At 48.1% G+C, this 25,846-nt stretch overlaps 1 protein-coding gene across 6 annotated transcripts in view; it reads right to left on the reverse strand.

The window, feature by feature from the left end:
* Nucleotides 1-25,846, reverse strand: part of HYDIN (HYDIN axonemal central pair apparatus protein) — a 464,418-nt gene that overhangs the window by 252,775 nt on the left and 185,797 nt on the right. For all 6 annotated transcript variants that reach the window (XM_083165003.1, XM_083165004.1, XM_083165002.1 and 3 more), the window contains 2 exons: nt 20,440-20,617; nt 15,251-15,339 (listed from right to left, as the gene is read on the reverse strand). In XM_083165003.1, coding sequence (XP_083021129.1) covers nt 15,251-15,339; nt 20,440-20,617 — 267 coding nt within the window. The remainder of the gene's footprint in view (nt 1-15,250; nt 15,340-20,439; nt 20,618-25,846) is intronic.

Raw genomic sequence — 25,846 nt, forward strand, 5'->3', positions numbered from 1 at the left:
GTATGAAATAGTTACCACCCTTGATCGGGTATGTGAGTCCTCCACTGAATGTCCACAGGTTAGCCCAAGATTGGCTCAAATCACCGACTTATTGCTTTGTGTGGTCCTTGGAGGGTCTCCAGGGTAGCTCATAGATGGTATGTTACCAGATTGGTTTTATATTATTGTTTTATTGGTTGTTGAATACATTTTGTAAGAGACCATCCAATCGTTTATTAAATTTTTTTATATTCATAGATTCTCAAAACATATTCGCTTTCAAATTCTTCTTGTGTTTTTGACTATCCAATCCTTCATTACATTAGAAACATACTTCACACAATACAAGGGTTCACATATTAAGGGGGCACAGCCCCTTACGACTGTGTGAAGAGAGCCCGTAGGGCGCAATGAATCACCTAGTGTGTATATATATATATATATATATATATATATATATATATATATATATATATATAGACACTGTTATCCCAAGGTTACCCTCCGGAAAGATGAGCGGCACTCGCTGGACTTGAAAAAACTTGGACTTTTTTCAAGTCCAGCGAGTGCCGCTCATCTTTCCGGAGGGTAACCTTGGGATAACAGTGTCTATATTCATGTATAGTGAAGGCACCCTGGCAGGCTGACTTTTTCTCCGAGAGTGCCAAACTACAAGTTCTCTATATATATATATATATAGTCTCGTGATATGTTCGGCACTCCGGACAATAGTTCACAAGTACCGCGGTGCCCTTATGTTCATGGATACAATGTTCTGGATCCCCTGTACTGAGCCCAGTGACAGGGGAAAAAACGGCACTCACGGATTTAGAAAAGGTATTTATGGTAACGTGATCAATTTACAGCATTATCTGATAATGCTGTAAATTGATCACGTTACCATAAATACCTTTTCTAAATCCGTGAGTGCCGTTTTTTCCCCTGTCACTGGGCTCAGTACAGGGGATCCAGAACATTATATATATATATATATAGTTTCATGTGTAGACCGCACTCGCACTTAGAGTTGAGATATCACGGGGTGCCAGATAAAGGAGATGCGTGTAAAACGAATATCCAATTATAATCCGGGGTGTGTCCACACCTATGTAGGTGTAGAATATCCGGCACTCTCCTAGTTACAAGTCCAAACAAATTTGGTTAAATCCAAAGATTTGGTTTTTATTTAATTTTCACACGAAGTCAAGTTGGATAAATTCACAGGTGTATATAGAACATGCCCCAACGTTTCGATCCCACACAGGGGGATCTTTCTCAAGAGGCTATAATTCCTGTGGTACAACAAAATCAACGGAGGAGCAAAAGGGAAAGCCCTGGGTGACCGGAGCAGCTTTCCCTTTTGCTCCTCCGTTGATTTTGTTGTACCACAGGAATTATAGCCTCTTGAGAAAGATACCCCTGTGTGGGATCGAAACGTCGAGGCATGTTCTATATACACCTGTGAATTTATCCAACTTGACTTCGTGTGAAAATTAAATAAAAACCAAATCTTTGGATTTAACCAAATTTGTTTGGACTTGTAACTAGGAGAGTGCCAGATATTCTACACCTACATAGGTGTGGACACACCCCGGATTATATATATATATATATCTCTACAACAACAGAGAAAAAAGGGCGCCCAATGGTGCAGTATCTTTGGCATTTATTTTAAATGAATGTTAAAAGTACTTAATTGTACATATTGCGTACCAGACGATTCATCAGCGGTGGACTCAATCAACCACCTGGCAATTCATTTCAAATTCAGAGGAGTGTGTCCCCGGAGTCCTATGCGGCGTGGTGTTCCCGTCCCTGCACACAGCCAGTGTGTAGCCGGCAACCGTGAGTGCACAGCAAGGGGTCACACACCCACCATTGTTTCCAGCTTGCCAGTGTGGATATATGTATTGCCAGGTGGTTGATTGAGTCCACCGCTGATGAATCATCTGGTACGCAATATGTACAATTAAGTACTTTTAACATTCATTTAAAATAAATGCCAAAGATACTGCACCATTGGGCACCCTTTTCTTCTGTTGTTGTAGAGAAGTGTTGGTGATCTCCCCGTGGGAATTGGGAGCTAGGAAGAGGAGCGACGGTCCAGGATTTGAAGACACGTGCCTATAGACTGAGAACTGTTTAAACAGATCTGTTTGAGCAAAGGTGCCAGCGCACCTATTCCTGCTTTTTCTAGAATATTATATATATATATATATATATATATATATATATATATATATATATATATATATATATATAGTGTATTTCTTATATAACGTGTATGCAATATATAGGGTATACAGCCAGTATATTGTGTGTGTGTGTTATATAGGGCCATTTAGATAGTATATAGTGTATGTGTCATATAGGGTATACAGCCAGTATATAGTGTCTCTGTTATATAGGGTATACAACCAGTATATAGGCTATATACCCTATATGCCACATAATCTATATACTGGCAGTATACCCTAGAAAACACATAAGCTATATACTGCCTGTATACCCTATATAACACATACCTATATACTGGCTGTATACCCTATATAACATTTACACTATGTACTGTACTATCAATATATGGCCCAATATAACACATACATTATATACTGGCTGTATACCCTATATGCTGTCTATATGGCCCTATATAACACATACACTATATACCCTATATAACACATACATTATTTATACTGACTGTATACCATATATATATATATATATATATATATATATATATATATATATATATATATATATATATATATATATATATTCCATTGACAAAAAACCTTACGGTTTCACATGTCCCATTAAGGCTTCTTACACATGATCTGGAATTTCTGAAACCTGTTGTAACTCTTCCACTCAAACGCCAAAAAGCAATGAAATTCCGATCATTAAGGCTGACGCCTTAATGGACGTGTTCCTTGCGCAATACAGATATGGTACGCCATCACAGCCTGTGGGTAAGTGCAGATTCAGCACTCTCACAGAGTGAGATTGCTGTCACTCACACAATGGTGGAGCTGCTAATTCACAGATTTGTGTGCTCATTGGAATACACACATGCAGTCTATGCAACTGAAGGTCTGATCAGTTATGTGGCGCACTCATCCTTATACTGTAATTACCCGCAATCATCTAAAACTGTCTATACCGTACCTCCGAGTTACTATAGTGTTCATTCTAGCACCTGCCATCTTTGAAAATCCATGCAGTTCCTCTTCCCAGCCTGGGGCGTAGCTGTCTGCTGTAGTGCTTCTAGCACAGTGTGGTCTGTATATCAGCACTGCAAACCAGACCTTTGCTAGAAACACTACAGCAGACAGCAACACCCCAGACAGGTTAGAGAAACTGCATAGGTTTTAAAAGATAGCGGGTGCTAGAATAAACACTATTACTAGAACTATCCCACTGAGGGTCCAACATCTTTTACACCCACTACATATATCCATTTAATTTAGTATTCACATGCAGTTACCAAAAACATCTTTCATAATTGCAAAAACTATAATGCTCCCAACTACTATGCATCTACACTTTCTTCTCCTATACGCCTTCATGTTGTTCTGTCTTCCCCGATGCCTACTGCTGTGTGTATTGCCTCTTCTGCACCAATGTGTCTTTCCCCATCTGCGCTGCCCTGTCTTTCCACACAGATGCCACTGGCTTCCCCTCTATTAGTGATACTCTGTCTCCCCCTCCATCCATGCTGCTCTGCCCGCCTCATCCATGACACAGTTTCCCTCCATCTGTGCTGCTCTGTTTTCCCTTTATCCCCTTTGCTCTGAACCCCCTCCCCCATCAGTGCTGTCTTTCCTCCAACTGCTCCTCTGTTTCCCACCCAATCGCATCACTCTGTCTTTCCTTCCCCAATCTGTGCCACTCTTTTCCACCCATCTGCTTTGTTAGTCCCCCATCAGTGCTGCTTAGCCTTCCTCCCATCTACGCATTTCTATTGCTCACCACCCGCACCACACTGTCTCCTACCCCAATCAACACCACTTTTACCCCATCCTCTCGGCTCTGTTTACTGCTCAGACCTTCAGTTGCATAGACTGCATGTGTGTATTCCAATGAGCACACAAATCTGTGAATTAGCAGCTCCACCATTGTGTGAGTGACAGCAATCTCACTCTGTGAGAGTGCTGAATCTGCACTTACCCACAGGCTGTGATGGCGTACCATATCTGTATTGCGCAAGGAACACGTCCATTAAGGCGTCAGCCTTAATGATCGGAATTTCATTGCTTTTTGGCGTTTGAGTGGAAGAGTTACAACAGGTTTCAGAAATTCCAGATCATGTGTAAGAAGCCTTAATGGGACATGTGAAACCGTAAGGTTTTTTGTCAATGGAATTTCATAGTTTTTTTTCGGTACTTATGTAGTAACTGGGCTGCCGATTTTGAAATCGGGTCCATCGCATCGCATCGCACCCGACCAAATCGCATACGATGCGATGCGATGCGATGCGATGGACCCGATTTTTCCATAGGATTCAATGTTAAAATGGACTGAGTCCATTTTAACATGGAATTCAATGGGAAAAAGGGGTCCTTTTCATACCCCTACTATCCAAGTGGGCATGGAGTTGGATATAAACCTGTGGCGAGCGTAGCGAGCCACCGAGCCCGAAGCGTGGCGAGCGTAGCGAGCCCCGCGAGGGGACACAGAATACCGTCCCCTCGCGGGGCTCGCTTCGCTCGCCACGCTTCGGGCTCGGTGGCTCGCTACGCTCGCCACAGGTTTATATCCAACTCCATGCCCACTTGGATAGTAGGGGTATGAAAAGGACCCCTTTTTCCCATTGAATTCCATGTTAAAATGGACTCAGTCCATTTTAACATTGAATCCTATGGAAAAATCGGGTCCATCGCATCGCATCGCATGCGATGCGATGCGATATCGCATCGCATCGCATCTGATTGTATGCCTTAACTTAAGGCATACAATCAAAAAATCGGCAGCCCAGATACTACATAAGTACCTTTTTTTCAATTTATTTTTTTAATTCAGAAATCTAAAATTTCACTGTAAGAATAAACATTTGAATTTTTAAATGTTTAACGCTAACACACCCCTGGCAACGAGCATTACCCCTCGCCACAAGAATTTCAAACCCCTGGCAATGAGCATTACAAACCCCTGGCAATGAGTATGACACCCGTCCCAGTGTATGAAACCCCTGTCAACAGGCAAGACATCCAGCCCATGAATAAAATAATAATAAACAAGTAAGTGTGTAACAAGAGGTAGAACTAGCGAAATGTGGGCCCAAGTGCAAAAATATGCTCCTCCCCATACTCAAAATAGGAACAGTGTGAGCCGAAGGCACCCTATAATTCTCTACTCCCATACCACACCACTTCCACTGTCCCCAACATACTACACATCCCATAACTCCTACCCCCATCCCCTGCTCACATCAGTAGGGTGCGCATGCGCGTAGCTGCAGTGACATCTTACTTGTGTATACTTGCAGCCAGTGCTTTGTACAAAAATAGGTTCAGGAACTCTCTGGGAAGGAGCAGAGTGGGCAGAGCTTTTGCAGGGGTGGGGCTTCAAACAGTGTGAGGTCTACCAGTACTTTGAGCAAGATTTTTTTAAACACCTCCATCCACAAATGTGGCGACTGTGCTCCATTTTTCATATGCCCCACACCGTGATTCCCATTATACATATGCACCACATCTTGATGCCCATTATTCATATGCCACACACCGTGATGTCCAATGTACATATGCCACGCATCATGATGCCCATTACACATATGCTACCCCCCATGATGCCCATTATACATATGCCACGCATCGTGATGCCAATTACACATAATGCCACACACCGTGATGCCCATTATACAGATATCACACACCGTGATGCCCATTACACATATGTCACACACTGTGATGCCCATTACACATATTCCACACATCGTGATGCCTATTATACATATTTCACACACCGTGATGCCCATTACACATATGTCATACACCGCAATGCCCATTATACATGTGCCACACACCATTATGCTGAGAAGTGCAACATTATCGGATGAGATTGGCTAGATGTGGGGCACTGGGCTGAGGATGGTTGGGTAGATTGGGGTGTACTGGGCTGGGGAAGGAGGATGGTTGAGTAGATGGAGGGGCACTGGGCTGGGCACAAGGGGTTGGCAGCACTGACCTTGGCTTTGCTTGTCTGCCCATGCATATTGTAGGACCTCAGCTCTGGCTGCTGCTACTTGAAGCTCCCAATCACTGTGACTCATGATGAGTGCTGCTGACAGGGGGAGGGTGCCATTGAGTTACCCCCTGCTGGGTCTTAGATCATATCAGCACTGGGACTGGTACCGGCTATGGGAGCTGCTCAGCTACATCCTAGCACAGCCATTACCCCATTTTCAAAATACAGTCAACAGGTATCTGCAGTTGGAACAGAACCTATAATGTGTACATATACAGTAAGATGGTGTGTGTGAAATTGCGCTCATTGATGCTGGGAATCTAGTAACATAGTTATCTCACGTACCCTTCCCAAATCTGTGTGATCTAGTGCACTATGCACTGACCCCACAGCACCATTCCAGGGCATTGATTTTGGATGGCCAGAGTAGATGGCAGGCACAAAAGTACACTTGCTGGGAGGATTAGCAGCAGGGTGTCAGGAGCGGGTGGGAGCAGAGAACAGACCGATGGTGAGTGCCGGAGCAGCCCTGGGAACAGGAGCGGAGTGGAAAACTCATTAATTATGCAGAGGAGTGGACATACAGGGTGCACGATCCCTGCGTGTGACTCTGTAACCCAATACTACTACATGCCAGGGCAGTACCATTATTTAACCCTCTGTGTGGCAGTGCCACCTGTGCGGGCAGCATAGGCATATTCTTAGGAGGTGCACCCTTGGAGGGGCATGTCCATCACTGCCTACTGGGCGTGTCCATCACCGCCTACTAGGCATCAATGCAAACTACACTAAATAGAAGGTGACTTATTTATGTATATGCGCTTCAGAATTAATCATTCCCCCACACATACTAGAAACAAGGACAGTGCGCTGCAAAAATGTACATGCCCATTACACATTAAGCCACACACCGTACTTCACATTACACAAAATGCTGCACATTGTGATTCCCATTACACAATATGCTGCACACCGTGATGACTATTACACAATATGCTTCACAGTTATGCACATTACACAATATGTTGCACACTGTTATACCCATTACACAATATGCTGCACACTGTTATGCCCATTACATATTATGCCACACATTGGGGGTTATTCTGCTTGGTGCGATGGGACTGTACGTAGTCGGTTCGTTTTTTTTTTGCATCTGCGCACGCGTAGCTTTCGCTATGCGCATGTGCGGCGACCTCACACCGCTCAGGGACGGGTCTCTCCGTGCGAAAAAAACTGTCCGCAAGAGTACGTCATTGTGGGCGGCATGTGGGCGTTTTTATGGGAGCGGCCGGAATAATGAGGAAAACTGGGCGTAAACATGGGCGTACACGGGGGTGTGCACACAAAATGCACGGTGCCACAACCGCCTCGATCGGCGAACGCACTGTGCATTTTGGGCCAAAAACAGGCGGACGCCAAAGAGTGCTCCTGACCAGAGCTACCGCATGAGAGCGGACGCCTGGGTCTGCTAATTAACGCCGAATACAAGTAAATTACATACACCTGAATGCAATAAGCAATGCTGCTATAACCAGGGCTATTTTTCAGCAGGCTCCAGCAGGAACTGAGGCCCTTATTCTAGTTCACTCTTTCTGACAAAATATTTCTTAGATGGACAAAACCATGTGCACTGCAGGTGAGGCAGGTGTAAAACCCACCCAAATCTAATTATCTCTGCACAAGTAACACCTGCCTCACCTGCAGTGCACATGGTTTTGTCCATCTAAGAAATATTTGGTCAGAAAGAGTGAACTAGAATAAGGGCCTCAGTTCCTGCTGGAGCCTGCTGAAAAATAGCCCTGGCTATAACCATCTCACATATTCAGAAAGTGTTTTTGTATACTTTAAAAAGCAGGACACTCAATTCACAGAAGTCGACATGTGTCAACTTTTTAACTGTAACACAAACATACCAGTTTTTTATTAGAAAAAGACACATAAACCACATCTAAGAGCAACAATGATGTTTTTTGGACTCAATTTCTACTTGCACTGTGGCGTACGCTCAGATATACGGAAGGTGCCGGTGTGAAAACGGACCAGACCCGTCCGTATACGGTGGCGTACGCTCAAGTGTACGCCACTCCCCATTGTCGGTGTTTGTGACCGTCCGTGTGTGACTGTTCTGTGGGCAGACTTACTCTCACCGTGAGCGTACGGGAAATGTACGGTGTGACGGACCGTATGCACGTTTCACCGATCCGATCAGAATAAGGCCCATTGTTACGTGTAATGCCCCCAGTACTCCTGACTATAAACTTAATGCCACCAGTAGTGCACCTGACCTTACACAATGCCTACAAAAGTGCTACTTACATTTTTGCTGCTTCACTGCTGCTGTTATGTGGATGGGAAGGGGGAGAAAAGAGACAGCCTTGCAGCTTCCCCACTCTGCACTGCTGCCAGTGGTGAGGCAACCAACGGCAGAGGGACGGGGTTGGAGCAGAGGAGGTAAGAGGCACCTTCTGCTCTCAGCTGAGGGGGGGTCCATGTGTTCCAGAGCTGCTGGCAGGCCAGCTCCGGTGGTATGGGGAGGAGAGGCAGCTTCCGCCTCGAGTGGAAGGGGGCTTCTCTACAACCAGGACCCTCTCAAACCAGATTTATTTCTGATTGGGATTATCTCCCAAGTGGTGGTTTGAGAGGGTCCTGGATGTAGGGAAGTCACAACGGGTCACCTTTGCGAAAGCTGCAGATAGCAGCAAAATGCTTCAGCTGCTCTGCAGTAAACCAGACAGCTGCAATTTACAGTATTCCTTAAAGACTTGGATATCATCAGTCGGTGAGGACTTTTTGTATATAATTGATTCAATCATTATCCCTCCAATGGGTGAACTCCAATAAGGCTGATCCATAGACTGGCAATCAGAAATAAGAGTTATTATTAATTCCAACCATATTGCACTTCTGGTTACTCAATATTCATTGTTTTTAATGCTCTAGAGTTATTAAATTTATTTTATTTATTATACACCTGACCACTTGTTACTTATGCGCAGTTAAACCTCTTCCTGTTTTCCATTCCACATGTCGGCTAGCCTTGTAAATTTAAATGGTGCCGGGTACAGCCCTAGTGTCTTTCATTACTTCTGCACATGCACTGGACACACAGATCACTGCACGTCCAGGGCCTTATTCTGGTTGATTCGGTCAGATGCATATTTTTGGAAAGGAACCGAGTGTTCTTAGCCCCGCCTTCCGTATGGATCGCTCACACCGTCCGAATGCGGTAAGACGCCGACCGAACGGGACGCGAGTGGATTTTTCCTATGCACACCTCCTCCATCTGTGGGAACCTCCCCCATCATTCGATGGTCACCGACCATCGAATGCTGGACCGAATGGTCAGGCAGCACCGAGTGCTCCAGACCACTGGGGCATTTCTCCATGCAAAAGCAGGCATATGGGCGGGCAGCTGGCTTCCGGCTATGTCATATGTCCGCCCCCCACACGTTCGTCACGGCCGGATTACCATATGTACGGCCAGCGTTTTCATGGGAACGCCCATGAAACGCGGGGCATACGCATATGGTAATGAGGCCAAACAGCCCTTCACGCCCCTCTCCACCCCCTGTTCGGATTGCTCCGACTGATCGTTTTCTGTACAGAATTCACGCCGTATTCGGACGTGCGCGGCGTTCGCACATGCGCAGATACGCCTCTGCACATGCGCAAACACCAACCATCGGCCGTCCGTCCGCATTCGGAGCCATCCGACTCAACCAGAATAACCCCTACAGTGACTGTCTGAGAAGAGCCGGCCTTAGCCATTTTGATGCCCTAGTCAAAATTTTGCCTGCTGCTAGTTCTATCTCTGATACAGAACCCCTGATACAGCAAAGCATCTGTAACTCAGCAGCACTGATCACCGCAGCAGCCAGCAACACCCACCATCCACTGGCATATCCATAATGGGTGCAAGGTGTGCAGCACACATGGTCCTCTGGGCCCTGGGGGCCCCACACGCTGTACACCCTGCACCCATTTCATTCTACTCATCGTTGGTTCATTAGAGCAGCGGTAAAGATCACTGGGAAAATGGCTGCGTAGTGACCCAAATTCACATTACATAGCACGCAGTGACCCATATTCATATTACACAGCGCGTAATAACCCATATTCGCGTCACACAGCATGTAGTTACTCATATTTGCATTGCACAGCAAGTAGCGACCCATAGTCACATTACACAGCATAGAGACCCATATTCGCTTAACACAGCATTTAGTGACCCAAACTCACATTACACAGCACGTAGTGACCCATATTCACATTACACAGTGCGTAGTGACCCATAGTCCAGGGCTGTAACTAGGGGGGGGGGGGCTGGGGGGTCACACGAACCGGGCGCTGTAGGGGGGGGTGCGCTAGTGTGAGCAGCCTACACAAGCAGCGGAAGCAACGGGGAGCTAGCGTTGCAATCTATGTCTGCGGCGGCCACTCCAAAGATGGCCGCCGCCTTGAAGAAGACAGACACTAGAGGTGGGCTTGACCTCTAGTGTCTGTGACTGTGATGAACACAGCGCGCCCAGCGATACGCGCTGGAGCGGGACCTACCCTGCCTGTCTCCTCAGCGGCACCATGGGGGAAGCTACATCTCCCTCCCCCTGCAGCAGCGCCGTGGAGGAACTGCAGATCTCTTCCTCCAAATCCTCTTGCAAGCCAGAGCCTCTCGGGTGCACAGCCCGACTGCCGCCCCGGGCGCCGAAACACATAGTTTCGGCCCTGCATAGTCACATTACTCATCGCATAACGACCCATATTCACATTACACAGCATGTAAATATTAGACAGCACGTAGTGGCCCATATTCACATTACACAACACACAGTAACCCAAAGTCACATTACACAGCGCGTAGTGACCCATATTCACATTACACAGCACATAGTGACCATATTCACATTACACAACACACAGTAACCCATAGTCACATTACACAACACACAGTAACCCATAGTCACATTACACAGCGCGTAGTGACCATATTAACATTACATACCGCATAGTAACCATATTCACATTACACAGCGCATAGTGACCCATATTCACATTACACAGCGCGTTGTGAATATATTAACATTACACAGCACGTAGTGACCCGTAGTCACATTACACAGCGCATAGGGACCCATATTCACATTACACAGCACATAGTGACCCATAGTCACATTGCACAGCACATAGTAACCCATAGTCACATTACACAGCACGTAGTGATGCATATTCACATTACACAGAGCATAGTGACCAGTAGTCACATTACACAGAGCATAGTGACCCGTAGTCACATTACACAGCGCGTAGTGACCATATTAACATTACACAGCGCATAGTAACCATATTCACATTACACAGAGCACGCGTAGTGACCATATTAACATTACACAGCGCATGTAACCATATTCACATTACACAGAGCATAGTGACCCATAGTCACATTACACAGAGCATAGTGACCAGTAGTCACATTACACAGAGCATAGTGACCAGTAGTCACATTACACAGCGCTTAGTGACCCATATTCACATTACACAGAGCATAAATACCAGTAGTCACATTACACAGCGCGTAGTGACCCATAGTCACATTTCACAGCACATAGTGACCATATTCACATTACACAGCACATAGTGACCCATATTCACATTATACTCTACAGCGCGTAGAGACCCATATTCACATTATACTTTACAGTGCGTAGTAACCCATAGTCACATTAAACATCGCGTAGTGACCCATATTCGCATAACACAGCACATAGTGACCATATTCTCATTACACAGCACATAGTGACCCGTAGTCCCATTACACAGTGCGTAGTGACCCATAGTCACATTATACTTTACAGCGCGTAGAGGCCCATAGTCACATTAAACATTGCGTAGTGACCCATATTCGCATAACACAGCACATAGTGACCATATTCACATTATAAAGCACGTACTGACCCATATTCACATTACACAGCACATAGTGACCATATTCACATTACACAGCACAAAGTGACCCATATTCACATGGGTGCCGGACGGCTCCCCGACAGTCGGGATTCTGACAGTAATTCCTCCGATGTCGGAATCCCGACTGCTCCCTCGTGGGGGTCCACGACCCCCATAGAGGGAGAATAAAATAGGTGGCGAGCACAGCTCGCCACCGTGCCCGCAGCGTGGCGAGCGCAGCGAGCCCGCAAGGGGCTTCATTGCACTCCCCACGCTGTGCAGTCAGGATTCTGACGTCTGAGTAATGACTGTCGGAATCCCGACTGTCGGGGAAATATACCACACCCATTCACATTACACAGCGAGTACTGACCCATAGTCATATTGTACAGCACATAGTAACCCATAGTCCCACTGCACAGCACGTAGTAACCCATAGTCCCATTGCACAGCACATAGTAACCCATAGTCACATTGCACAGCACGTAGTGACCCATAGTGACATTGCACAGCACGTAGTGACCCATAGTCCCATTACACAGTGTATAGTGACCCATAGTCCCATTACACAGCACATAGTGATCCATCATTTAATTACACAGCTTGTAGTGACCCATATACACATAGCACAGGATGTAGTGACCGATATTCACATTATATAGTGCGTAGTGACCCAATCACATTACACAGCGGATACAAACCCATAGTAACATTACATAGGGGGCGGGCATTCGGAAGGCGGCATTCCGCTCGCTAAGCAGCAAAAGAACACTGCTTAGCAAGCGATCCTGAATCAGGCCCCTTGTTCCCCTCAATTACTAGTACGCTCTCACACACTGGTGCCTCCTCAGTCCCTGCACAAATTACCTTCAGCCAGGAGCAGCATGCCACAGATCAGTGGGCAGGGCTGCACTTCAGCTTCACTATTTCACAGAAAAAAGCTACCCCATCCCCAGGCACAAGCAAAGTAAGTGTAACGCAATAGTTTTCAAAAGGGGGCGTGGCCACGGGGGTCCGCGATTAGGCCACGCCCCCTTTTAAAAACTATCCCGGTAAACGAGCCCAGGCCACTGCAAGCCGCCTGGGGGAGGGGAGGGGGCACTGATGTAAGCACCCATTTGATGCTACCCACGGCTACCTTGCTGCATGGACTAGTCCTGTTGCTCCTGCACGTAATTATCTGCCGGCTGATGACCTCAGCTGGGACAGAGAGACAGTGTGACTGCACGCACCACCTGTAGTCCTCTCTTGGGTCCTCCTATGCCCAGACCTGCAAATTACCTGTCTGCCCGGTTCCTGTGCCCCATGTTTGCGTGTCATTATGCCATCAGCCATCTGCATTAGCTGGGCATGTATGTGTATGAAGTATACTATATATTCATATTGATATATAAGAAACTGTGAATATCGCTTCACAGTCGGCCATCTTGGTACACCCAAGTGAAGCTCATCAGTGTACTGCTCCCCCTGCTGGTGGCATTGTGCGCATGCGCAACAAGTTGGCGCTCCTATCTTTATAATGGGGGACGTTTCACTAAATTATAAAAAAAACTGTAGCTATCTGAAAATCCTCAACCCCAAAAGGCACTCCACTGGGACAATATCTACCTAACAAAACAAACCCCAAGTCTCAATTGTTCCTCTACCCTGAGTTATGCCTTCCCAAAAAAACCCTCATAGACTAACATGGGTGACAAGTTGTCATTTCTGGAGTGTCAGAAAAAAACTGACAGTTGGAAGTTTAGATCGCTCCCAATTGGTCATTTTTTTATATTTCGCCCTGAAATTTGGCACGCAGCACCGGTTGACGATTCTACGCGTACGTGCCAAATTTCAGCTCAGTACGTCCAGTCACTTTTGAGGTGCAGTCCCTCAAACACCATGCCCCCATGCGAAAAGTTCCCTATGGGAAAAATCCGTTCGTTGGATTCAGCCTTAATATAAGGGCACTACCGTGCCCTTATAATAAAACACATAATCTATATACTGGCTGTATACCTTATATAACACATACACTATCTATATGACCCTATATAACACAAACTATATACTGCCTGTATACCCTATATAACACATACATTATATTCTACCTATATGGCCCTATGTAACACATACATCATATACTGGCTGTATATCCTAAATAACAAATACACTATATACTATGTGGCCCTATATAACAGACACTATATATATATATATATATGGACCTTTATAACACAAACTATATTCTGGCTGTATACCCTATATAAAAAAGACACTATATACTGGCTGTATACCCTACAGATGGAGCTGGTGTCATCTTTGCAGGGGTTGGCGGTGGATTCGCCACGCGTCAGCCCCCGCCAGCCTTCGGAAGGGGATGTGCGCGTGTCCCCTTACAACGGAGCTCGCCTCGCTGCTGGTCCCCACCACATTCCCCGACCTCCCCGCTCCCCCCCTAACAAGCGGACGGGAAACTAGGACGCGCGTGCATGTGAGACGCTTGTGCGTCCCAGTCAGATGTAGCATCTGCTTGCCAGCGGGTGTGGTCTGGCGAGCCACGGCGCTGGATGAGCAAGCCTACAACTGTATATAACACATACACTATGGCCATTATTCTGGTTCACTCGCAAAGGCAAATTCCTTTTCAAATGGACAAAACCATGTGCACTGCAGAGGGGGCAGATGTAACATGTGCAGAGAGAATAAGATTTTGGTGGGGTTTTACTTCAAAGTGAGATCTATATTGCAGTGTAAAAATAAAACAGCCAGTATTATTGCAATCCATTTGAGAAGGAATTTGCATTTGCGAGTAACCAGATTAAGGGCCTATATACTGGCTGTATACCCTATATAACACATACACTATATACTCTCTAAATGGCACTATATAACACATGTGCTATATAATGTACGGTCAGAGAAGACACTAGGGGTGAAATGTAATAGGATGAGAGATTCAGAAAGTGAGAGATTTGGTAAGAAATCTCCAGTTTTTTTAAAGTGGCAATCATTTACACAGCAAAAACCAGTGTGATTTTGCTGTGTAAATGATTGCCACTTTAAAAAAACTGGAGATTTCTTACCAAATCTCTCACTTTCTGAATCTCTCATCCTATTACATTTCACCCCGGATTACAGGGATTTCGGCTGTCCTTACAGAGGTCTCAGGTGCTTCGAGGCCGGAGCTGCAATCTCTGTCTCTTATCTTCTTCTCCGCTGTTCTCAGGTAAGGAACAAACCGGTCATCTTCAAAAATACATAAAGTGTAACTTTTTATGTGCACTCATAGCACTACTGTATACAGCATGACAAGGGCATCAGCTCAGTGAGGTCCGAGTACTGGTAATGACTATGTATAGTTCAGAGGACTGTAGAATTCAGGCTATGAGGCAGAGGCGCCCCCTCCCCGTCCGTCCGCCCCCCTGTGCCCCCATTGACGCATGCTTACCTGTCCGCACGCCCCGGCTTCAATAAATTCTATGCAGACGGACCACGATAAAATGGCCGCCCCCATACCGCAGACAGTTTCAGAGAACAGTCTGCTTTATGGGGTGTCTCCATAGCATTGATTGAAGCCAGGAGGGGAGCCGGGACGCGCAGACAGGTAAGCATGCGGAGGATGGGGAGCGCGGGGAATACTATAGCACCGCAGCCCCCCCGGCGCCCCCATATGCACAGCGCCCCCCCCGCGACCACGGGGGCTGCGGTGCTATAGTTACGCCACTGCTGTGAGGTAGCGGTAGTGATTATGTAGAGTACAGAGGACTGTAGGATTCAGGCTGTGAGGTAGCAGTAATGACTATGTTATAGTACAGAGGACTGTAGAATTCAGGCTGTGAGGTAGCGATAGTGACTATGTAGAGTACAGAGGAATGTAGGATTCAGGCTGTGAGGTACCAGAGTGACTATGTATAATACAGAGGAATGTAGGATTCAGGCTGTGAGGTACCAGAGTGACTATGTGTAGTACAGAGGAATGTAGGATTCAGGCTGTGAGGTACCAGAGTGACTATGTATAGTTCAGAGGACTGTAGAATTCAGGCTGTGAGGTAGCGATAGTGACTGTAGAGTACAGAGGAATGTAGGATTCAGGCTTTGAGGTACCAGAGTGACTATGTATAGTACAGAGGAATGTAGAATTCAGGCTATGAGGCAGAGGCGCCCCCTCCCCGTCCGTCCGCCCCCCTGTGCCCCCATTGACGCATGCTTACCTGTCCGCACGCCCCGGCTCCCCTCCTGGCTTCAATAAATTCTATGCAGACGGACCACGATAAAATGGCCGCCCCCATACCGCAGACAGTTTCAGAGAACAGTCTGCTTTATGGGGTGTCTCCATAGCATTGATTGAAGCCAGGAGGGGAGCCGGGACGCGCAGACAGGTAAGCATGCGGAGGATGGGGAGCGCGGGGAATACTATAGCACCGCAGCCCCCCCGGCGCCCCCATATGCACAGCGCCCCCCCCGCGACCACGGGGGCTGCGGTGCTATAGTTACGCCACTGCTGTGAGGTAGCGGTAGTGATTATGTAGAGTACAGAGGACTGTAGGATTCAGGCTGTGAGGTAGCAGTAATGACTATGTTATAGTACAGAGGACTGTAGAATTCAGGCTGTGAGGTAGCGATAGTGACTATGTAGAGTACAGAGGAATGTAGGATTCAGGCTGTGAGGTACCAGAGTGACTATGTATAATACAGAGGAATGTAGGATTCAGGCTGTGAGGTACCAGAGTGACTATGTGTAGTACAGAGGAATGTAGGATTCAGGCTGTGAGGTACCAGAGTGACTATGTATAGTTCAGAGGACTGTAGAATTCAGGCTGTGAGGTAGCGATAGTGACTGTAGAGTACAGAGGAATGTAGGATTCAGGCTTTGAGGTACCAGAGTGACTATGTATAGTACAGAGGAATGTAGAATTCAGGCTATGAGGCAGAGGCGTAGCTTTGTTTGGGGTGCCCCCCCCCCCGCCATTAATGGGGGGCGCCCCCTCCCCGTCCGTCCGCCCCCCCGTGCCCCCATTGACGCATGCTTACCTGTCCGCACGCCCCGGCTCCCCTCCTGGCTTCAATAAATTCTATGCAGACGGACCACGATAAAATGGCCGCCCCCATACCGCAGACAGTTTCAGAGAACAGTCTGCTTTATGGGGTGTCTCCATAGCATTGATTGAAGCCAGGAGGGGAGCCGGGACGCGCAGACAGGTAAGCATGCGGAGGATGGGGAGCGCGGGGAATACTATAGCACCGCAGCCCCCCCGGCGCCCCCATATGCACAGCGCCCCCCCGCGACCACGGGGGCTGCGGTGCTATAGTTACGCCACTGCTGTGAGGTAGCGGTAGTGATTATGTAGAGTACAGAGGACTGTAGGATTCAGGCTGTGAGGTAGCAGTAATGACTATGTTATAGTACAGAGGACTGTAGAATTCAGGCTGTGAGGTAGCGATAGTGACTATGTAGAGTACAGAGGAATGTAGGATTCAGGCTGTGAGGTACCAGAGTGACTATGTATAATACAGAGGAATGTAGGATTCAGGCTGTGAGGTACCAGAGTGACTATGTGTAGTACAGAGGAATGTAGGATTCAGGCTGTGAGGTACCAGAGTGACTATGTATAGTTCAGAGGACTGTAGAATTCAGGCTGTGAGGTAACGATAGTGACTGTAGAGTACAGAGGAATGTAGGATTCAGGCTTTGAGGTACCAGAGTGACTATGTATAGTACAGAGGAATGTAGGATTCAGGCTGTGAAGAACCAGAGTGACTATGGGCGGTATTCAATGAGCCTGATTCGCCATGTTTTTATGGCGAATTTGTGCTGTTTGGCGAATTTTTTACTAAAACTGTGAATCACCCTATTCAATGACCACATGGCGAATACATTTGAAGGTTTTTTTCGCCATGATTCACCGAGTAGCAATCGCTATCTTTTTATGGAGAAGTGGAATGTAAACTTTTAAAATAAAGTGTTTTGTTTTTTACATTTGGTGTAAAAAAATCAGGAATTTTATTCTGAGGAGGGGCATGCTATTTTTATTCATGTGCTGTAAGCACATGAATATATATTTAATTTAAAAAAATATATATATATTTTTTTTTACACACAGCAGCCAGCAGAGGGCGCCGGAGCCGAGCCGCTCATTACATATTCATATATTCACTGCACCCGATCGTTACGATCGGGTGTAGTGAATATAGCGGTCCCCTGCTGGCACCCCCGGGGGGCAGCCTGTGCTGCCTGGCACCCGGGGAGCCCACCTCCCCCCCACTAACGTTCTGGGGCAGGCAGAGAGACTTACATCTCTCTGCGTGCCACCGTCCTCAGGCTCCCTGAGGCGTTCGCCGCAGGAGCTCATATTCGCCGGTCAGGGGCAGCGAGCCCCTGACTCGTTGAATACCGGAGCCGGCGAGGCTCCGGAACGTGGCGAATGTGCAGCGAATCCTAAAAAGGATTCGCTGCACCTCGCAGATATTCTCATTGAATACCGCCCTATGTGTAGTACAGAGGAATGTAGGATTCAGGCTGTGAGGTACCAGAGTGACTATGTATAGTTCAGAGGACTGTAGAATTCAGGCTGTGAGGTAGCAGTAATGACTATGTGTAGTACAGAGGAATGTAGGATTCAGGCTGTGAGGTACCAGAGTGACTATGTGTAGTACAGAGGAATGTAGGATTCAGGCTGTGAGGTACCAGAGTGACTATGTATAGTTCAGAGGACTGTAGAATTCAGGCTGTGAGGTAGCGGTAGTGACTATGTAGAGTACAGAGGATTGTAGGATTCAGGCTGTGAGGTACCAGAGTGACTATGTGTAGTACAGAGGACTGTAGGATTCAGGCTGTGAGGTAGCAGTAATGACTATGTGTAGTACAGAGGAATGTAGGATTCAGGCTGTGAGGTACCAGAGTGACTATGTGTAGTACAGAGGAATGTAGGATTCAGGCTGTGAGGTACCAGAGTGACTATGTATAGTTCAGAGGACTGTAGAATTCAGGCTGTGAGGTAGCGATAGTGACTGTAGAGTACAGAGGAATGTAGGATTCAGGCTGTGAGGTACCAGAGTGACTATGTATAGTACAGAGGAATGTAGGATTCAGGCTGTGAAGTACCAGAGTGACTATGTGTAATACAGAGGAATGTAGGATTCAGGCTGTGAGGTACCAGAGTGACTATGTATAGTACAGAGGAATGTAGGATTCAGGCTGTGAAGTACCAGAGTGACTATGTGTAATACAGAGGAATGTAGGATTCAGGCTGTGAGGTACCAGAGTGACTATGTATAGTTCAGAGGACTGTAGAATTCAGGCTGTGAGGTAGCGGTAGTGACTATGTAGAGTACAGAGGATTGTAGGATTCATGCTGTGAGGTAGTAGTAATGACTATGTGTAGTACAGAGGTATGTAGGATTTAGGCTGTGAGGTACCAGAGTGACTATGTGTAGTACAGAGGACTGTAGGATTCAGGCTGTGAGGTAGCAGTAATGACTATGTGTAGTACAGAGGAATGTAGGATTCAGGCTGTTAGGTGCCAGAATGACTATATATAGTACAGAGGACTGTAGGGTTCAGGCTGTGAGGTAGCGGTAGTGACTATGTATAGTACAGAGGACTGTAGGATTCAGGCTGTGAGGCAGCGGTAGTGACTATGTATAGTACAGAGGACTGTAGGATTCAGGCTGTGAAGTAGCAGAACGACTATGTAGTGTACAGCGGACTGTCTGTTTTCCAGCAGGGCTGGACTGAGGCAGTGGTGACTGAATTATGGAGAGGGGCGATAGAATGTGGCAGTGGGGTGATGGTATGAGGCAGTCAGGGCCGGTGCAAGGCACCGGAGCGCCCCAGGCGAGTCGGGGTGGGGGCGCCCCGGTGCCGGGCGGGGGGGGGGGGGGGGTGGGGTGGGGGTCTTGGTTGGTACCTGCGTAAAAAAAACTTCTGTCCCCGGCGTCCCTGCTGAGTGCTGGTGTAGGGGTGTCCGTGCCGCCGGGGGAGCCTGCGGCGCTGTTATCGTGTATACGCTTGTCGCGCCCGGCGGGGTCCCTACAGTGCATAGAAAATAACTAGCGCTATGCGCGCGGCGTTATTTTCTATGCACTGTAGGGACCCCGCCGGGCGCGACAAGCGTATACACGATAACAGCGCCGCAGGCTCCCCCGGCGGCACGGACACCCCTACACCAGCACTCAGCAGGGACGCCGGGGACAGAAGTTTTTTTTACGCAGGTACCACAGTGCAGGGGGTGAGGGGCGAACTGCCGCCCTCCAGGTGCCGGCGCCCTAGGCAAATGCCTAGAGCTGCCTAGTGGTGGCGCCGGCCCTGGAGGCAGTGGGGTGACAGAGGGTAAAGTTAGTACATACCTTTAATGTTACGCGGAAGGTCCAGGCAGATCTGAGGGAACACCCCTTCCCCTCGCAGGGTGATGAACTCGGGCTCCAGGTGGGCGATATGTAACTGAATGACACGCTGAAAGGATTCCGGGACTCCTGGGAAATAGGAAACCTTCAGGATTTCCTCCCCGCCAGCAGGAATGTGACCCTAATAACCAAAGGAGATGGAAGTTATACTGTAGGTCAGATATAATATTTACCATGGTATAATCATATCGCAGTATTACTCTTTTACTGAATTATAACACATAAATAACAACGTAATGACTGCCATAGGAAAGGAGTTAATTAAACATCCAAGGCTGTGTGTACCTAAGGGAGCATGTGACTCGGAGCCAATAAGGAAACAGGGGAGGGCAGAGTTAGCTGGGATAATAGGAACAGGGAAGGAGGAGTCTTCCTCTTTTCCCTGTGGAATTTTGATTTAGGTCTTCATTAAGCGATGATTCATCGGTTGTTTTCGGTGCGCTCACCTTTCATTGACTATTGGCCTGTGCTGGATCACCCGCTCGGGGACAGCGACACCACCCGGTCAGTTGAGCAGTCAATGAAGTAGGTGGAGCCATACCGCTTGTTGTTTAGGGAATACGCCATTACATACATCAGTCGTGGGGTGGAGCTTAGATCACTAGCCATTCTTTCTGGGCAACCATTAATTAAGGAATTATAGTACAACCAATTAGCTTAAAGTGTTTTTAAATAAATTCAGCTAACAATTTCTGTAAGTATAAGTAAGTATTGAAATGTGAAACTGTATACATGCATAAGGTCACACATCAGAGGCTAGGATGTTTATGTACATATGATGGCTAGGTGCTACATGTAACCGATATCACTCTGCATATCACTCTGCATTAGAGTTTTCATTCAAAATAATATTTGATATAATAAATTAAAGGTGAATGTTGCAGATCACAGCGTTGGGAGCCATAGCAGAAGCCCCAGGCCCAGACCTCATCACTGCACTCCAGCCATTTCTGTAGCGCTCAGTGGGACCACTGCACCTGTCAGCAGGTAGTCTAAAGGTGCCCATACACGTTACAATTATTGTATACAATATCGCATCTCATCGCATATCGGTTTTGCGATGAGATGAGATCTAGTACAAAAATTTGCAGCACATACTTTTTGTACTAGATCTCATCTCAACTCATCTGATCGCAAAACTGAGATGCGATATTGTATACAATATTGTATACAATAATTGTAACGTGTATGGGCACCTTAAGCCACTCCTGAGCAATCTGCCCCAGCTGTCTCCGGTGTGATGGTGGAGACTGCCAGAGGCACTGTGACAGGACGTAGAGACATTCCCAGAGGCACTGAGACAGGATGAAGAGACATTATCAGAGGCACTGTGACAGGATTCAGAGGCACTGTGAAATGATGCAGAGACACTCCCAGAGGCACTGTGACAGTATGCAGCAACATTCTTGGAGGCACTGTGACAGGATGCAGAGACATTATATGGGGCACTGTGAAAGGATGCAGAGACACTCCCAGAGGCACTGTGACAGGACACAGAGACACTCCCAGAGGCACTGTGACAGGATACAGAGACATTATCAGAGGCACTGGGACAGGACGCAGAGACACTCCCAGAGGCACTGTGACAGGATACCAAAGCACTATGGCATGATGCAGAGACATACCCAGAGGCACGGTGACAAGACGCAGAGGCACTCCCAGAGAAACTGTGACAGGACGCAAAGACATTATCAGAGGCACTGTGACAGGACGCAGAGACACTCCCAGAGACCCGCTGACAGGAGACATTATCAGAGGCACTGTGACAGGGGACATTTTCAGAGGCAATGTGAAAGGTTGCAGAGACTTCCCAGAGGTACTGTGACAGGACACAGAGACATTCCCAGAGGCACTGTGACAGGATGCAGAGACATTCCAAGAGGCACTGTGACAGGACACAGAGACACTCACAGAGGCACTGTGGGAGGACGCAGAGACACTCCCAGAGGCACTGTGACAGGACGCAGAGACACTCCCAGAGACACTGTGACAGGACGCAGAGTCACTCCCAGAGACACTGTGACAGGACACAGAGACACTCCCAGAGGCACTGTGACAGGATGCAGAGGCACTGTTAAAGGATGCAGAGACATGATCAGAGGCACTGTGACAGGACACAGAGGCACTGTGACAGGACGCAGAGACATTCCCAGAGACACTGTGACAGGACACAGAGACACTCCCAGAGGCACTGTGACAGGATGCAGAGGCACTGTTAAAGGATGCAGAGACATGATCAGAGGCACTGTGACAGGACACAGAGGCACTGTGACAGGACGCAGAGACATTACCAGAGGCACTGTGACAGGATACAGATACTTTATCAGAGGCACTGTGACAGGACGCAGAGACATTCCAAGAGGCACTGTGACAGGACACAGAGACACTCCCAGAGGCACTGTGGGAGGACGCAGAGACACTCCCAGAGGCACTGTGACAGGACGCAGAGACACTCCCAGAGACACTGTGACAGGACGCAGAGACACTCCCAGAGACAGTGTGACAGGACACAGAGACACTCCCAGAGACACTGTGACAGGACACAGAGACACTCCCAGAGGCACTGTGACAGGATACAGAGACATAATCAGAGGCACTGGGACAGGACGCAGAGACACTCCCAGAGGCACTGTGACAGGATACCAAAGCACTATGGCAGGATGCAGAGACATACCCAGAGGCACGGTGACAAGATGCAGAGGCACTCCCAGAGAAACTGTGACAGGACGCAGAGACACTCCCAGAGACCCGCTGACAGGAGACATTATCAGAGGCACTGTGACAGGGGACATTTTCAGAGGCAATGTGAAAGGATGCAGAGACTTCCCAGAGGTACTGTGACAGGACACAGAGACATTCCCAGAGGCACTGTGACAGGACGCAGAGAAATTCCAAGAGGCACTGTGACAGGAAACAGGGACACTCCCAGAGGCACTGTGGGAGGACGCAGAGACACTCCCAGAGGCACTGTGGGAGGACGCAGAGACACTCCCAGAGACACTGTGACAGGACGCAGAGACACTCCCAGAGACACTGTGACAGGACGCAGAGACACTCCCAGAGGCACTGTGACAGGATGCAGAGGCACTGTCAAAGGATGCAGAGACATGATCAGAGGCACTGTGACAGGACGCAGAGACATTACCAGAGGCACTGTGACAGGATACAGATACATTATTAGAGGCACTGTGACAGGATGCAGAGACGTTATCAGAGGCACTGTGACAGGACGCAGAGACATTCCAAGAGGCACTGTGACAGGACACAGAGACACTCCCAGAGGCACTGTGGGAGGACGCAGAGACACTCCCAGAGGCACTGTGACAGGACGCAGAGACACTCCCAGAGACACTGTGACAGGACGCAGAGACACTCCCAGAGGCACTGTGACAGGATGCAGAGGCACTGTTAAAGGATGCAGAGACATGATCAGAGGCACTGTGACACTCCCAGAGGCACTGTGACAGGACGCAGAGACACTCCCAGAGACACTGTGACAGGACACAGAGACACTCCCAGAGGCACTGTGACAGGATGCAGAGGCACTGTTAAAGGATGCAGAGACATGATCAGAGGCACTGTGACACTCCCAGAGGCACTGTGACAGGACGCAGAGACATTATCAGAGGCACTGGGACAGGACGCAGAGACACTCCCAGAGGCACTGTGACAGGATACCAAAGCACTATGGCAGGATGCAGAGACATACCCAGAGGCACGGTGACAAGACGCAGAGGCACTCCCAGAGAAACTGTGACAGGACGCAAAGACATTATCAGAGGCACTGTGACAGGACGCAGAGACACTCCCAGAGACCCGCTGACAGGAGACATTATCAGAGGCACTTTGACAGGGGACATTTTCAGAGGCAATGTGAAAGGATGCAGAGACTTCCCAGAGGTACTGTGACAGGACACAGAGACATTCCCAGAGGCACTGTGACAGGACACAGAGATATTCCAAGAGGCACTGTGACAGGACACAGAGACACTCCCAGAGGCACTGTGGGAGGACGCAGAGACACTCCCAGAGGCACTGTGACAGGATGCAGAGACACTCCCAGAGACACTGTGACAGGACACAGAGACACTCCCAGAGGCACTGTGACAGGATGCAGAGGCACTGTTAAAGGATGCAGAGACATGATCAGAGGCACTGTGACAGGACACAGAGGCACTGTGACAGGACACAGAGACATTACCAGAGGCACTGTGACAGGATACAGATACATTATTAGAGGCACTGTGACAGGATGCAGAGACGTTATCAGAGGCACTGTGACAGGACGCAGAGACATTCCAAGAGGCACTGTGACAGGACACAGAGACACTCCCAGAGGCACTGTGGGAGGACGCAGAGACACTCCCAGAGGCACTGTGACAGGACGCAGAGACACTCCCAGAGACACTGTGACAGGACGCAGAGACACTCCCAGAGACACTGTGACAGGACGCAGAGACACTCCCAGAGACACTGTGACAGGACACAGAGACACTCCCAGAGACACTGTGACAGGACACAGAGACACTCCCAGAGGCACTGTGACAGGATACAGAGACATTATCAGAGGCACTGGGACAGGACGCAGAGACACTCCCAGAGGCACTGTGACAGGATACCAAAGCACTATGGCAGGATGCAGAGACATACCCAGAGGCACAGTGACAAGACGCAGAGGCACTCCCAGAGAAACTGTGACAGGACGCAGAGACACTCCCAGAGACCCGCTGACAGGAGACATTATCAGAGGCACTGTGACAGGGGACATTTTCAGAGGCAATGTGAAAGGATGCAGAGACTTCCCAGAGGTACTGTGACAGGACACAGAGACATTCCCAGAGGCACTGTGACAGGATGCAGAGACATTCCAAGAGGCACTGTGACAGGACACAGAGACACTCCCAGAGGCACTGTGGGAGGATGCAGAGACACTCCCAGAGGCACTGTGACAGGACGCAGAGACACTCCCAGAGACACTGTGACAGGACGCAGAGACACTCCCAGAGACACTGTGACAGGACACAGAGACACTCCCAGAGGCACTGTGACAGGATGCAGAGGCACTGTTAAAGGATGCAGAGACATGATCAGAGGCACTGTGACAGGACACAGAGGCACTGTGACAGGACGCAGAGACATTACCAGAGGCACTGTGACAGGATACAGATACATTATTAGAGGCACTGTGACAGGATGCAGAGACATTATCAGAGGCACTGTGACAGGATGCAGAGACATTCCTAGATGCACTGTGATGGGACGCAGAGACATTCCAAGAGGCACTGTGACAGGACGCACAGATATCATCAGAGGCACTGTGACAGGATTCAGAGATATTATCAGATGCACT

The sequence above is a fragment of the Crinia signifera genome, chromosome 11, assembly GCF_055691185.1.
Source record: "Crinia signifera chromosome 11, ASM5569118v1, whole genome shotgun sequence".
Lineage (NCBI taxonomy): Eukaryota > Metazoa > Chordata > Amphibia > Anura > Myobatrachidae > Crinia > Crinia signifera.